This window comes from Sturnus vulgaris, chromosome 3 (genome assembly GCF_052056855.1).
Source record: "Sturnus vulgaris isolate bStuVul1 chromosome 3, bStuVul1.hap1, whole genome shotgun sequence".
NCBI classification, from domain to species: Eukaryota; Metazoa; Chordata; class Aves; order Passeriformes; family Sturnidae; genus Sturnus; species Sturnus vulgaris.
Window position 1 is genome coordinate 3,993,631 of NC_142245.1, and position 17,084 is coordinate 4,010,714.

The window sequence follows — 17,084 nt, forward strand, 5'->3', positions numbered from 1 at the left end:
ACCAGATGGTTGTTTCTCATATAGACTACTTGCAAAGAATCATTTCATTTGCCATATCACAGCTTAGTTACTATCCTGACAAATGCTTCACCAAGAACAAGGCAAAGGACTGGAATAAGGCTCTGAGAGCAACCCACAAATTATATAACATGCTTATCATTTTCAGTTCATGAGATCAAAGTCCTTTTGGGCAATAAAAGATAAACCAACAAGGAAATCCACATTTGTGCTGTGACATAAAATGTGACAAGTGCATTTTTTATTTTAACATTCCAACTGAGAATAAATTAGCAAGATGTCCTGGCCAATGTGAGAGAAATGTACATTTTCCTTGGGAAAGAAAATTAATGGGGTGTGTCAAAAGGCAAAGGGACCAGCACTGCCCCTTTTGGTCTCATAGTGATGGTGGAGTATCTTCACATAACTCTGTTCCCCAAGGAATAAATCCAGAATTCCTGTCTGAAAACTGGTTACTCTTTGATGTGATGGAAGCAGACAACTCTGAAGAGCATGTCTAGTATTTTACAGATACTACACACTGAAAATAAGTTTAGTGGGCACTTCAATGAAGTTACCTAAAAAAATCCCCAACCCAAACCATCAATATTTTAAGCTTGTAGAGAACTTCAAAGACTACAAATGATGGAAACAAACCATCCATGATTGAATGTATGACTTGTAGGTGAATATGCCCTTAATGGGAAGGAGCAACTGATCACACAGCAAGGAAACTGCTGCCAGCCCAAGGTCTTTTTGTAATTGTGCCAGCATGTTTAGTCACCATGGACACTAAAGCAATTACTGTAGGCTGAATGAGAACATAAAATGCAATAAAACTGCATAAACCAACTAAAAATAAAATTGCCATTACGCTATCTTAGCCTCGAATAAACAAAATGTGGGAGCAACTCAAGCAGAAGCAATTAAATCAATATTAGAAGAAGTTCAAGCATGGGCACCATGTTTTTTGAACACAGGCAGTGGTGATGATGCCTTCAGTGGTGTTAGTTATTGCTGGTGCCAATCTCAGGTAGGAAATTTTCCTCTCTGGGCTGATTTTACCCCATGTCTACGATGGCCAAGTCTTTGCAAATTTTTATGGCAAAGTCGGAAGGCAGGGCTGTGTACAAAATGTCTCCTGTGAAGAACAGAAAGGAAAAGAAGTTCCCTTACCTAATTCACCAAACACCTTCAGGCTATCATAGCCAGGCCAGAACCTACATAATCTGACATTTGTACCAAAAATTTCCAGCAACAAATCCTCTTGAGCACTGGAAATATTCATGTGCTGGATGCCTTCATTCACTAATGAAGACCTACTTTTGGATATCCCAAACCAGAGGGAAGGCAAGGAAAGCAACCTCAGTGTTCTGTGGGGGCTCACACATGAGAGGTGGCAGGAGACCTTAGAGGATGAAATTCCAGCAAGATCTCCCACATTATCCATGGGGAAGCAGCCCAAAAGCTGAAGCAAGAAGGCTCTAGTGTACACAAACCCCTACATGGAGGTTTAGGATTAAAACCACTGCTGAGATGCAGCACAACTCAGTTAATTCTCTCTTTAGATGCTGCAATAGTGGCTTTGCTGGGGGGAGTCTTGGTCCAAACAACAGCAGCACCTCCCAAAACTTAGCATTCAATGCCCCTGTGATTCCCAAGGCAGAGGAGCTCACAGTCCTGTTCGACTTTGCCAGTTGCTGTAGCCTTCTGCTGGATCCTTCAGCCTCCACCATCAGAGACAGGATGAGACCCTGGCCTCAGGGACATGGCCATTCTGTGCTGGCACTTGGCCCCGAGCCTGGAAAAGCCTGTGGTGCTTTTATTTATAGATACAGCCAGGAGGGGAATCAGCACTGAATCTATTCCTATGATAAGATAAATTTAGCATGAGCTAAATCTTCTTTACCTCCTCCCAAATGGGACTCGGTCGTGGAGGTCTTTTCCAACCTAAAGGATTCTGTGATTCTCTAATTATTAAGAAACAGGAGGAAAAAAGCTCAGAGCACAGTGGTGCAGGTCATGAAGGGTAATTTTCACTGAGCTGCAGGGTCTGTGTGTGCTGCTCTCTTGGACATGAGGAATAACTCGGGGCGTTACACTGGCCTGGAATGGGGAAGGAGGTGCCCAAATGGAAGCAGAAATTTCATAGAGTGGCTCAAGTAAGCACCTGATGCACAGGAGCAGTTTCCCAACAAAATCCCAGATATCTGAGCACAAGAACAAGAACCAATGATCTTTAAAAATTTGATTCCCTTCTGTCCTAGAGAAAGGTGTTACTCAGTCACATCAAACATGCCCACACTATTCATAGACTGGGGCCACCATATGTCCACACTTGTCCTAACACAACATCTTTTTCCTTGGAGCCAGCACTGAATTTAAAATTCTGTCCCTTTCTCCGAGATTTCTGGGCATCCAGGAAACAGGCACAGCTCCAGAGTGCAGTAAGTTCATTTACAGCCATGTGTGACAGCAGGATGCACACTGCAGCCTTCCCACTATCCCAACTGCACAAATACAGGACATCCATACAGCAATTCCTAGAAACAGAATCATGGAAACGATTCACAGATTTAACAGATTGCACCATTTAAACAATCTGCACTGTGGCAGTGTAAAGCAATGTTAAATGATTTTTTAAACATAGCTTTGTCTGACGTTTTGCATACTCGGGTCAGTTGCAGTGCAGCTCACTGAGGAATTTTTAATCCAGCTTCCAAACTTGATGCAGATAAAAACTCTTTTAAATTCTTGTGGATTTGGAGTATCTCTGCATTTAATGATATCCAGTTCTTGGTAGATAAAAAGCTTGCATGAGGATGCTGCAATTTAATCACAAATACGCATGCATGATTGGGACCATCAAACAACATTTATTCACGTACTTATCTCTTAAAAGCATCTATAAAAACCTCACACACCTCTTAAATTAATAATGTTTATTTCCATTAAACCAAGACAAATTTTCCAAATTAACACAAGCGACGACAGGCAGCGCCGCGGACGCCTCTCTCTGCCGGGGTCCTACCGCGGCCGCCATCTTGAGAGTGGCCCCCGTCCCATCCCCGCTCCGCTCCGGCCCGGGGAAATGCAGGAAAACACAAATGCATGGAGGAAGAAAGAACAATCCCCAGAGGTGCCTGAGCCATCGCCCTGCCCGCAGCCCAGGAGCAGCCAGAAGGAGGAGGCAGCTGCTCTCTCTGCCGGAAAGGTGAGAGGTGCGGAAGGATGAGGGGTGTGAGGGGACGCTTTGGCGGGCAGGGCATCCCAGGGACAATTCCGGCTCCTGCTCCCTGCTGTCCCTCAGTGCTGCACGGAATCCGGGCTGAGCCAGCTGGGAGCGGTCCCCGGGAGGTGCTGCTGCCCAAGGGACAACCGGCAGCAGCCTGGTGTCCTCTGCAGCGCTGGCAGCCGAGTGCGGTTTTGTATCGGATTTGTAGAAAAGCCGCTGTTCGAGCTGGGGGCGCTCGGTGCCCTGGGTGGGAAAGTCCTTGAGGAAGCCAAGCTGGGCAGCTGCTGAGAATTCCGAGCGTCGCGTCCCCGTGATTCTTGATACGATTTTTAAATAGTTACTGTCGAGTTGAGACAGTATCAAGTGGATTTGTTGGAGTGGCAGAAATGTTTTTTTTTGCCTGGAAGTGTGTTGGGATAGGCAGCCTTCATTCGTGTCGGAATGAATCGGTCTTCCTTCTTTTCTCTTTCCTTCTTTCGGGATTGCGGGGCATTGGGGAGAATATTTGGCACAGCGAAATGAAAAGCACGAGGGAAGCTCCACGTTTAGGCACCTGCAGCTTCTGAAGAGATGAATTTCACTCGTTGTTGTAGACATTAGCAGAAAATTTGGAACTCGAACTGATTCTAAAATACAAGAATTCTGTACTTTGTTATTGCTGTTCATTATTGTCTAAAATATTTTTGATTATATAATTTTTTATTGAATTATTTTGAATTTTTTGCTCAGGTTATTACTAAACTCAAGATCTTAACACCACTAGAAATAATGATGTCAAACACTGCTTGTGATGCAGGGCATACAACAGAGTCGTTCACTATGATAACGGAGCATTTCAAGGTAAAATTTAAATTTCATTCAATGTTTTAGAGTTTTTGTTTTTGCTTCATGCCTACAGAGCTGATGGCTTCTACCTGCTGAGCTCTCTCCTCTTTTTCTCACGTGTCCATCAAATCACTTGTGCATCACACACCTGCAGTTCCATTGACCTGCTTGTGTTAGCAGGCTGGAATGAACATTTCTATGAGGACAGATCACAGAATCAGTGGAGAGATTTCTTGGAAACGTGTATCACTGGAAAAATAAAGAAGTCTCACTGATGTAACTTTTAAAGTTACTTGCTTTCATCCCTGTCTTCACAGAATGTGACTTTTACCAACTTTTCCAGAGAAAATACTTCAATGAAACGAAGGGTTTGGAGTACATGGAACAATTGTGTGCATCTGAATTTAGCACCATTTTCATGGAAGTCCAATCCAAGTATGTTGGAATAAGGAAAAGCATACTGTGTCCAGGTAAGATTTTAACCAAATCATTTAATGTACTTGTCACATAGAAGATTTCAGGTTTCTAAAACTGTTTAACTGTGCAGTCAGTGTAAATATTATGGATGGCTTATTCTACAGAGATGCAACCACCCTTAAGTGTGAAACCTGGATACATAACATGTCAAAGCCATAAAGATGGAACTAATACTTACAAATTATAAGCATGTTGCTTAGCTCCTGTATTGACTGAAATATGTTCTTTAAAAATTAAAAGCAAAAATTATTTCTCTTTTGGACTTTTAAGTAGATTTTAAGTTCTTTTCAGAAATGTATTTCAAGTAAATTGTTCTGATTAGTATTTGATCTCTGATTGTAACTTGATATTTTGCCTCCTTGTGTAGGGTTGGCTTGTTCATTTTTAATTAGTTTAATGGAGGGGGAAAATGTGAACTTTACCACTGCAATAGCAATGGAATACTACTACAAAATATGAATTAAATACTAAGTACAAATGTATTTCTCTACTGATACAATTGAGGGCTAATATTATATTAAATCACATTGAATTACCTAGCTTCCTAAATATAATATATAATATTATATTATATAATGTCCATGGCAAACAGGGAGATGCTAAGCATGCCAAAGCATGCCTCAGATCTGTAGGATACTCTTGCCTGTGAATGTCTCCTGACACTTGCCATCTCTTTTTTTGGTGCATGTATCTATTTTATTTTCAAAGGAATGGTCACACACTTCTTGGTGTTTTAAATTGCACTGGAATTCCAGGTGGAAGTTGAAGACTTAGATCCAATATCCTGGAACCTCTAATTGATGCTGAAACAATTAACACAAGACTGGACTGTGTTCAGGAATTACTCCAAGATGAGGAACTCTTTTGGTCTTCAAGCAGGTAGTAGTTTATTTTGGAGCACCTAATACTCTATTTCTTTTTAAACATCTTTTTTTAATAGAGGAAAGTATGTAGTGTGACTCAGTATGTTTGAAAAGTATTTTTAGTGGTTTGTTAGGTGACATTGCAAACACTTCACTTTCTGAAATTATCTCTACTATCATAGTGATACTTTTCTCAAGTGTTTTGCTTAGAAAAGTGGAATTTCTCTGATCAAGTGTGTAGAAGTCTGTGAGCCAACAGCTTTTTGAAAGAGTTGGAGTTTGTCTCTTTACTGCCATGGCTGGCCATGCATTATGTTTGATGTCTACAAGTATATATAATGCAGCCATGAAAAGGCAAACACTGCTGAAGTCACACTTGCATATAAATAGTTTTTCCTGTTGCTTCATAAAACATGGTCCAGAGATAGATAAAATACAATCCTAGAATTCTCCCACCTGAAACTGGGCCATGTAATCTTTATCTGTGTCACAAGAGAAATACGACTCAATCTAAGAAAAAAAAAAATTATTTCTGAATTGACAAAAGTCTGTCCATACAATAATTACTGCATGCCATGTTAATAATTTTTACCTGTTTTACCCTGTTAATAATTATTGACAATAGAATGTAAGGAAAAAATTAGCATTAGTATAGCTGGGTAACTGTGTGCTTTCCAAGAAAATACATCTTTCATTTCTGATGTGTCTGCTTTTGTTTTACAGTTATCTCAAAATTCCTGGGTCCAGAACAACTACTTTGAGTTTTGGTACAGATTCCAAAGCAGGATACAGTAAGTTTCAAAACACACCTTGGAAAATCAATTATTTGTCTATAACATGCAATATCTAAGTGTGTTGTCTATAATTCATCATGCAGATGCACTTTGAAAAATATTTACTCTTTCATCTCTCCCCACCTTCATTCTTCCTCAGTGTACATTTTATTCAGCAGTACTCAGATTAAAGTTCTTCCATTCATGCATTTAGCACTGTTTAATTCTATCTTTTACAAAAAACCCCAAACTTTATGTGACTGTAAGATAGGAGATGCCCTCAGTCACAAGAGTAAAGACATATTATATATATGAATAAGAAAAGATTTCACATGGGGTCATGCTCCTATGTTCATGTGCTTTTATCTGTGTTTATCTGTGTTATTTCCTTAAAATCCTCTTGCACGTGCATGTGTACTGCACATGAGAAAAATTTTGAAATATTTACTGTTTTGTTTTTTTTTTTTATTATCATATACACAGATGTTTAGGGATGTACATTGTGTATTAACCAAAGAGCAATCAACCAAGCTGGGTTATGTTGTGTTTAACAGCATTAATGGAAAAGGTGGTGTGCTTCATTATAACACATCATGTATTTGCTTTGAAAAATCTGCAAATTGTGTGGAGCTTGTATAGAGTGAAGTGGACATAGAAGATGAGAAGTTTTCACAGCTTGGGCTAGCAGGGAGTTCTTAGAGTTAAGAATAGGAGTTCTCCTAGTTCTTAAGTACTTTTTAGAGCAGTCATACAAACACCTCTAATATTCAGAAAAATTTTTAACAGGTTGAAAGTGCTGAATCAGAAAGAACTAATTTAATCTGCCTATTTGAAAAAAAAAAGTATATTTAAGAAATAATTTGTATCTTCCAAAGATGTGAATAGTATTTTTAGTCAGACTTTGGTATAGTCACAGTTCATTCTGAGCTGAAAATAGAAATGAAATGTAGTGTTTTGTTTTAACATAGAAAGTTTAAAAGTAGCTTCACTTATTTGTAATTCTGCTACTTGTATTTTGGGGATGATGCTGCAAGTAAAAATGGTGAAGTATTATGCATCTAATGAGTGGTAAATTGATATTGCAGGTTTGGAATGACACCTGGGAAGATGACAGCTGTAATTGAGGATGATCCAAGATACACAAGAGGATGTCTGAGTATCAGGACTCAGGAGTGCTACACTGTTAAACCTCACATCAATGAATTCCTCATAGAACACACATGGGAATTGTGGATGACATAGCAGGTATTTCTAAACTAAAATTTGAATTTATTTGGAGCTGAAAGTACATTGCACTTGACCTCTAGAAGCCATGTAATTATAATGTAATGATATGTTTTATAACCTTCTTATGCATAAAATAGGATTGGTTAACATTATACATAAAATACATTGGTGTGAATTGATTGTCATTGATAAGCAACTGAGGTTCTCCATTTCTGGAGAAAAAAATCAGTTTTCTTTTAATAAAATGAAATAATTACATGGTGATTCCTATATTCCAAACTCTGTTAGTCCTTGTCCTCTTAGAGTGCAAAAAAAGTTGAAGTAATGGAACAGAATTACTCCACCTAAAACGTTCTGCATGAAACATGTAAATCTTTGGTTTAGCTTCTTCATTTAAAATATCTGAGTTCTTTGTTCTTTCTATTTTAAGCAGTCTTGACCTATCTGTGAACTGCCTTTTAGCTAAGCTAGTAAGAGTTGGAAAATAGGGACAAAATGAATTTTAGCATGATGTGGATTTTTTATCTGGATGAATGCTGATTGTTCCCCATTACCTAATGGCCAGCTTCCTTCAGAATTTACAAAGGTATCTGTACAAACTATGTTTTAGCAAAAAATATTTGTATACTTTACTGATGATATATAATACATTATTAAAGCACATATTATACAGTAAACAACAGTAAAAATAATTTCAGTGAAGATATTTAGAAGTAAATGAAGTTTTAATTGGGATGCTTTCATAGCTACCCTATATTCAGTTCTGTAATCAAAAAGGTGCATGTACATGCAATTATGTTTTATGTAAGAGTAAAGTTGTTGCTAACTGTTATCTTAAATGGAATTTTCATTCTAAAAATTGCAGTAAAAATTAAACCAGGCATTGTTTTTTTCTCTTTTATTTCCTCATATGGGTCCCAAGTGGGTTTCTAGAAGCTGTTTTTCCTTCTGATAATAAGGCAAGCTCTTATTGTTGGTTTCAATTCCCCATAGATGACAAAAATTAAAAACACATAGAGCTTCACTTCAGCACATTTAATAAAAATTAATGAAAGATGAACGGTGTCAGGAGTCCTTGAAAGAAATATATCACATGACCTACTTTTAAGGCCTGTTAAAACTATTTAATATTTGCTAAGTATGCTTATTTCTCCAATTATCTGCTAATTACATGGGTTTTAAAAGCTATCTATCTGTTAAGTTGTGGCTACTTACAGAAATAGTCTAAACAACACTGTTCAAGTATGCCTCCTTAGACAAAAAAAAAAATTTAAAAAGTGCATTGTATTAAACATGATTGCAAATATATTGGCATTTATTAATAGAAGTGATCATCATGTAAAAATTTTATGGGTGAATTATCTGCAAAAAATGGCCCAATGAATGGATTAGTTTTGCATCAGTAATGCAGAATTGTTACTTGTAGTCAGCTCCTATATTTGGAGTAGAACTGTGTATTTCTGTATCTTGCTCTCCCCTCTGTTCCCAGCTCGGTAAGTGTCATGTTGCCTGTCACCTGGGTGGACATTCTTTTCAGCAGCCATGTAGGGTTCTTTAACAGGAAGGTTAAATGAGGGAATTAGAGGGAATCAGAGCCACATTTCACATGTTAATAAAAGATACCTGATTGAATAGCAATATTCTGAGTTCATTGTCCATGTGAAGCTTTCACATGAGCTGTTGGCACCTGAGGTGTGTTGTGTCAGATGAGCAGAACGTGAGCTGATTTACTTTGATTTACTTCAACCAAATGTGTCCATGTGTGAGCATCTGGCAGAGGTGACTTTCTGAGTGACCTTTTGTCCTAATGCTTGCAGTGTGAACATGACAATTCCTGCATTTCTGGAAGTTGTGTGAAGTGACAATGTGCCATGCAGCAGCCAAAGCAGAGTTATTTCAGAATAATGTGTCAGCTGCTGAATGAGGTGTGTGCACACATTCATTGCCTGTCCCACACGGTGTCTGTGCTGGATATTCTGCTTCCATTGCCCAGGCCTGTGTTCTCTGCCATGATGGTAACTTTGTTTCTTCTTTGTTTCTGTTCTGGGCCAGAGGAAGACCCTTCTGATGGAGGATCACCAGGCTGTTTGGTGTGGTTCCATTTCTTTCCCTGTGTCTCAGTAGCCTGTAGGTGAGTGTCTCTGGTCTGTCTTTGCCAGTTTTATGCTGATGTTCTTTGTGCTTCCATTCATCGAAATTAAATTCTGCTGGTTAGCTGCCATGAGCCTTCCCAGTCACTCTTCTCAAAACAGACAGTTTAAGCATATTCTGTTCAAAAGCATGAAGGGTGTGGACATCCTCTGTTTACCTTTTTTTCTGTCCCATTAATGCTGGTCCATGAAGAGGAGCCACGTGTAATTGGTTCAGAAAAGAGCTGTATTCTGACAGAAATCCATAGAGACAGTTCCAGCATCCCATGGATCTTTGTAGGCACAGGACATTCCCAAATAATCAATATGGTAACTACAACAAAAAATAGAAGGAATGTTTCTTGTTTACCATGCAAACACAGGGTACAAATGTAGAAGTAACAGAAGTCCATGGCCCTTGTACTTTATAAAAATGCTTCAGCTCTTTGGATTTTTATACTGGAGTCCAGCCCTACTTACTAGGGAACAGAACCACAGAACATGAATTTAGAAATAAAGTTTTAGTTATGGATTACTTTTTGTACTCATAAATCACGAAGGCTTGCATGGTAATCACAGTCTGTACCTGAAAGTGGCTGGTAATTCTTCCCAAGAGCTCTGCTCTGGAAAAATTAACTTTATTTCAAGACATACTAGTGTAATAATGTAAAGGTTCCCACACTAACCCCTCAGTGTTTTTCATCTTTTTTTTTTTCATTTAGTTCATCCAGAATTTACCAATACTTTAGCAATCAAGCAGGGATGGCATCCCATTGTTGAAAAGATAACTATGGAAAAACCTGTGTCTAACAACAAGTACCTGACAGAGGGCCACAGTTTTGTCATTATTACAGGATCAAACAAGAGTGGAAAATTGACATGCCTGAAACAGATTGTAAAGCCCAACAGACTCATTCCTATATTCGGGAATTCCTCGTGACTTTTTTCTGAAAAGCCTGACAGCACAAGTCAAAGACCTAACTCTATAGGGTGAGGCTGTTTAGCAGTGGAGAATAAAATACATTCATCATGCATTTGTGGGTTCAGTCCCCCATAACTGCAAGTTATTGAGGAATTGCTCTCAAAGATGTGAGTTTAATATGAATTAAGCAGAAATTAATTAAGTGAAGTTTTTGACAAATGGTTCCTGTTCTTTCCTCTTGGGTAAAACTACTATGTTTTGAAATCTGATAAAGGCAACATAATCTTGATTTTGGGAAACTAATGTTTTTTGGGATTAGTAAATCAGTGTCCACAGAAATGTAAAACAATCCTAGAGTTCATTGTTTTTTCTGCATCCCTTTAGACTTGCAAACAGCTTCATCATATGATTTCTTCAAAGTGTCAGTGATAATCTTCTTTAATTATCCTATCTATACCATAACTATTTCCTCAGAAATTAATGGTAGAACATAATCTTAAAGACTTTATCAAATAAGATGCATTCTCTGCTGTGCACAAAAGCCAAGTGTAAAATTATTTCTGCTTTATGTTCCATCTGAATAACATAAAAAAATCCTTTTTAAACTTTAGGAGTGTGCAGGTGTTTGTTTCCCCTCAGAGTTTATTCAGAGTACTTTTGTGGGTTTTTTTGGTTTGAAAAGCTCAGAGACTTTCTGTCACTTGTGCTTTTGATCAGGAATTCCTTGAGAGAATTAAGCAACCATTTGAGAGTCATTCCTGACACTGGTGAGATTTTTTAAGCATCTGGATTTTCTTTTGTTTCTGATATTGTTTTCCTTCTATTGAGAAATGAGCAGGAGAATCCCCAGTTGGAGAAGATGTACTTGCAAACGGTAGAAGGCATCTCTTAAGGATTTTCATTAGCTTTAGTAATGTAAAAATACCTTTTCAGTGTTTTGGTGGAAAACCTGGACATCTGTGATATGATTTAATTTTTCTTCTTTATTATTATTTCTTTCTGGATCATTGCCAAAATCAATTTGCTTTCTTGCAATTTTATATCCCAACCATTCCAAAGTGCAACATGTGAGAAGCAGTGCTGGAAATAAGGAGGAAATTGCTTCCACTGACACTTTCTAAAGGATACACAGAGGCAAAGAGCTCTGGTAATGGATTCCACTGGGACTTAGCTGGCAAAAGTGGCACAAGATATTATTTCTGTCATTAGGCATCTAACAGTATTTTTTCTGATGACAGGTTTCTCTTGACTCTGTGCCTCTCTCAAAGAGAGAGATGCAGAGATCTGCAGATGTAGAATTTGTTCCAAATCAGTGTGAGTTTTCAGCAGCTATGTAGAGAGAGGGTATTTTCAGGTAGTATGAAGAATTTACATGATATTTTATAGTGAAAAAATAATCTTCCTGATGTGGGTATATCCTTGATTTGTGTCTGTTTGAAAGAGCTGAGCCATTCTGAGCACAGGCCACTGGAGTTCATTTAATCTGAGCTTACAGAAGTCACTGTAAGCTCTGGAGAGATTTCCAGATGTGTCTGCCATAAGCAGTGCTTTGGCTGCTTACCAGCAGGTTGGCCCCTTCTCATCAGCAAAAAGGCATCAAGTTTAATTAAAAAAGGAGAGGAATTTTACAGTACATTAGGCTAAGACAATTAAACAGAAGCTGAAAAATGACATCCATGTGCACTGGATGTCTGGGTATAATTGAGAGTGCAGTTAGCAAAACCTCTGTATTTTCTGCCAAATTAAAAACCTGAGCTGACAAAGCTGTTGACACCATGGTGCCATTTTTTTTTTCCATTTAGCCCCCTTGTATGTCTCATTCTCCCCATTGACAGTATTACCAGTAGTAACCTGATGTGGAGGTGTATTTTGGAGATAGCATTGAAACAAAGTAGACATTTTCTTCTGTCACTCTCTGAACCTTACTGCTTATTAACAAAAAAAATCCAAAACAAACAAAAAACCCCAACAAACAACAAAAACACACAAAGAGGAAAATATACCAAAATGATTTTAATAAAAATTTAATCTTTACCCCTTAGAATACTGGAATACTGGAAGACATAAAATGGAAGGTAGGGATAAAAATTACATTAAAAATCCCGATTTGTGTTTCATATGTTTAGGACTAGAAGCTGCAGAAGTGTCTTCCCTACCATCATGCATAATGTTGGATGCAAAGGAAATCACAAATCACATTGCAAAACAAATTTTGGTATGTAGTAGAAAATTATAATGCTGTATTTCACAGTTTTTATGTAACTCCAATGTATTTTCAGTTTCTGAAAGGATGCAGGATGAGCACTGCCTATGTTTTAATGAAAACAGAATTCATGGCACTCTGTGTTTCTGAAAGCAGTTGTGAAAGATTATACTGAAGGTCACTGTTAGCTGACACCACGAATTGTCCCTTAGGGCAAAGGAACATTGGATGTAATGTTTGTGTGCAAACCAAGAATTCTGAGATCAAAACCAGGCTGAAATTTAGCTAATACTAGTATTTTTATAATCGAATATAGTTCATTTCATATTTTAATGCATGTATATTTTGAAGAACAGCACAGGCACAGAAGCACTCCTGAGATGGTGGAGCACAGAGCTCACAGCACTCAGCAATGAGATTGGTTCAGACTGCCAGAAATTCCCCACTAGACCAGGGCAGTTTGTGGGTACATTGGAAAGCCCTGAAGAAAATGTAGGAAGCCACTTGTCCCACACCCAGCAGCAATGATGAGCAGCACTGATGTGGAACAGAGGCTGTTGCTCTAATTTTTATGACTGCAAGATGATTCTGTTTTTTTCCCTCAGTGTTAGTACTGTCTTTTCACGTGGTGTTATATTTTTAATTCATAGTGTAAATTCCACTCAGTAATGGAAGACCATATCCTTCATGGGTTTCCCTCCTTCCCCCAGCATACCTGGAATAAAAGCATTTGCCTTCTATGTGGAACACAATTCTTTTTGATGATAAATTGTATCTTTTTCATCATTTAAGAGCAGCAGTGAGAGGAGAGGTAAAGATTAGGGCAGAATACTAAGGAACTGAGAATTTCAGGCATGGGACAAAAGAAAGCTCAGATTGCTGGAAGGGAAACGTGTGCCCAAATTAGCTCGAAGCAGTGCTGCTGTCTGTTCTCATTCAGTTGTGTCTTCTGAAAATGAGACTGTTCTGTTCATTGTGCTGTGCTAAACACTTCTCACTTCTCCCACTGCCAGGAAACAGATGAAGCTTGAAGAAACTGGAAGGAGTTTGGATGTGTAAAAACAAGCTGAGAAGAGGCTCAGAGATCAGGGTGCTCACGGGCTGGGGTTAGGGCTGAGCAGGACCAAAGCTGGAGCACATGAACCATTCAGCTTCCACCTCATGTTTGCCCAGGGCCTTTGTGGCCCTGCCAAGAGACAGATGCTCAGTGACGAGTCCCAGGCTGAGCCATGGCCATGAGCTCTTCTGTTGGAGCTGGGGGTTTGTGGACACCATCACCAGCCACACTCTCTGATAATCAGTCCTGGGGTTTGTTCCTGGTTCTTTTCAGCCTTCTATCCAACTTTCCACCCCTTTTCTTCTCTCTGTCCTGTGTGTCTTTTGTGTTCCTTTCGTGTCCTGTGTGCTCCCCATCCCATCCACCACTTCTGTATCCCTCAGTCCTTGCTGTGTGTTTGGCTCTCTGTTGTTTTCTCTGTCCTTTGTGCCTCACTCGGTTCCTGTTTTATGCTCTGTGACTCTCTGGTGCTCCCTGTGCCATTGTTTCCCACGGGATCCTTGTGTCCCATTTGCTGTCCCTGTTCTTTTTTAATCCCTCTCTGTGTGCTGTCCATCCAGCATCCCAGGTTTGGGTTTTTTTGTTTTTGGTTTTTTCCCCATTTCATCCTGCACCCCAATCTTGGTTTTCTTGCTGTGGCCTCTCTGCTGCCACTCCTCCTTTCTGCCCCTTGTCCCCTGTGTCTGCAGGGCTGGGGAGGAACTTTAACCCTTCTGGGGACTGCTCCCCTTTCTGGTGTCACCAGAGTCCCTTTTTGGGGGATGTACACGTGGGAAGGGTTCCAATAAAGTGCCACGCTGCTCTCCAGGGCACTTGGAGTCGTTCTGTGCCTTCTTTGGGGTGAGGAAAAAAGGCTGAGGGGGAGGGGGTGGAGACTGGGGGGCTCTGATGGCATTTGGGGCACCCCAAGGTCCCTGGGAGAGGGAGCCAGGCTGCAGGGGAGGAGCAGCTGAGTGGGGATGGGGGGGCCGTGCTGGCCAGAGGGACCCAAGGGTGCCAGGACATTCCCAGGGAGGGGTGGGTGTAGAGCACATGAAAAATAGAAGTACCAAAAATAGCTAAATAGAGTTTAAAATAAATGTTTTATTGGGTTTATTTGGTTAGAGGCAGGGTTTTTAATAAATAATATAAATATAATTAATATAAACAAAAATATAAATGTACAAATACACAATAAATATATAAAGACATAAAATTATAAATATAAATATACAGGCATATATAAATATAAAATCTAAAATATAAGTATATATAATATGGCATGTATTATCATATATCATACATAATATAGATATATAAATATCAATTACATATAAATATGAAAAATATAAATAGAAAAATATATTTAAATATAGTTTAAAATAAAGGGGTTTTTTGTTTCTCTTTGGTTAGAGGCAAAGCTTTTTAATAAATAATAATAAAAATATAAACATTCAAATATATAATATATAAAGATATATACATAAAATAGAAATAAATATTAGTAATATAAAGATGTGTATAAAATAATAAAATTATTAAATGATATAATAGGAATTGAATACATAAAATATGTGAAGATTTTGAATATGAATATAAATTAAATATTTTTTTAAATATATAATCTTTTTTATATCCAAAGGGCGTTTTTTTGGTTTTCGTTTGTTTAGACGCAGGCTATTTTTAGTTTTGGTCGGGGTTTATTTGGGGCATTCCCTTAGGAGGAATTTTTGCAGGACTGGGACTCTTTGCCTTCCCTTCTGTGTCCCCAAAGCTCCGCAGGGCCGGGCCGAGCTCGGTGGCAGCGCTGCCGCCTTGTGGGCACAGCGCGGAACTGCGGCCACGCCGCTTCCTGTCGGGGGCCTTCCGCGGCCGCCATGTTGAGCGTGGCAGCACTCCCAAGATGGCGGCTCAGCCGACACTCTCTTGACCTTCTAAATATGGCGGCCAAAGGGGCGGGAAAGCAAGGTCCCCGGGTCCGTCTAACGGATTGCCTGCTCGCGACGCCGCCACCGATCCCGCCGGCGCGATTTTCCGCGGCGTTTCCAAATGTGCGGACACGGACTGTGGGCTCAGCGGCACCGCGGGCGCGCCGGATCCGGGCGGGCTCCGGCAGGCAGCGCTGAGAACGCCTCTCTCTGTCGGGGGGCCTGCAACAGCCGCCATATTGAGCGTGGCGGCAGTCCCACATGGAGTGTCCCTTCCGCCATCTTGAGGGGGGCACTGCTGCAGTACCGCGCTGTGTCCACAAGGCGGCAGCACTGCCAGGGCGCCGGCTCGGAGGTGGCTGCAGTACCGCGCTGTGTCCACACGGCGGCAGCACTGCCAGGGCGCCGGCTCGGAGGTGGCTGCAGTACCGCGCTGTGTCCACACGGCGGCAGCACTGCCAGGGCGCCGGCTCGGAGGTGGCTGCAGTACCGCGCTGTGTCCACAAGGCGGCGGCGCTGCCCCCCCTCCTGCACTCGGCAGCCGCGCAGCCCCGGCCGCGTCATCCCTGCCCGGCCCGCGCCGCCCCCGGCACCGCGAACTCGCCTTGAGCCATCCCCTCCATTTACAGACACCGCCCGCTCCCCGCTCCATCCAGGCAGCGGCGGGGACGCCTCTGCGGTCAAGATCTCCAATGAGGAGAACAGCATTGCTGGCCTGCTGGATGGAGAAATCCAAGTGCAAATCCTTGAAGAGATTTGAAGGGATGGGGAGCTGACCCTCAGGCTGGGTTTTGGCAGCGAGAATTGGGTGAGGAGGGCAGAGAGGACATCCCCAAGATCGGTTAAAGCCATCTTTGCTGGGTTTGGGTGTATCCCTGTCCCAAAGATTGATCCCACTTGAAGGGGACTTTAGGAAGCAGTGGGATGTGCTGGAATCCCCAAGCCCTGGCCAGGAATGCTGGGCAGTGCCAGGTCCACGGGGACTCTGTCCGAGCAGGAATGTTTTCCCATTATCTTCTGTGGTGCTCAGCACCTGGCGTTTCATTGGAGTCCCACGGGTTGAAAAATCCCACGGGAGAATTGGAATCGGAGCAGATCACACAGAACCCAGTCCCGGCTTGCAAAGGAGCTGTTCCACAGATTTATTTTTCCCGATGCGTTTTTTAATTTGAAGCAAAAAATGCTGTCCTTCAAGCCCTCCACTCCCCGCCAGTATCCTTTATTTTTGGTGTTTCTCTATGAGAACTCTCTGCCTACGCTGGATAAAAAATCCCCCCCGCCGCTGCGGGGACCGGCGGGGCTCGAGGTGTCCCGGGACCGAGTCCTGGCGGGGCCGCGGGCGGAGCAGCGAGCCCGGTCCCCATCCCAGCCCCGATGTCGCCCCGCTCCTCCGGCCCCGGGAACCTCAGGGGACGCGGGCCGGACCCGGCGCCGGGAGCAGCCCCGGTTCGGCCCGGGGGAGAGGGGCC

At 41.2% G+C, this 17,084-nt stretch overlaps 1 protein-coding gene across 1 annotated transcript; it reads left to right on the top strand.

Annotated features, from left to right (window-relative positions):
• The first annotated feature begins 2,935 nt into the window (after positions 1-2,935).
• Positions 2,936-14,517, top strand: LOC106865192 (uncharacterized). The gene is made up of 9 exons (XM_088160708.1): positions 2,936-3,211; positions 3,962-4,072; positions 4,401-4,527; positions 5,290-5,413; positions 6,121-6,188; positions 7,256-7,415; positions 9,450-9,528; positions 12,575-12,663; positions 13,665-14,517. Exons 1-4 carry the CDS (start codon positions 2,936-2,938, stop codon positions 5,298-5,300), a joined length of 525 nt encoding a protein of 174 aa, XP_088016834.1. The 3' UTR covers positions 5,301-5,413; positions 6,121-6,188; positions 7,256-7,415; positions 9,450-9,528; positions 12,575-12,663; positions 13,665-14,517.
• The last annotated feature ends 2,567 nt before the right edge of the window (positions 14,518-17,084 follow it).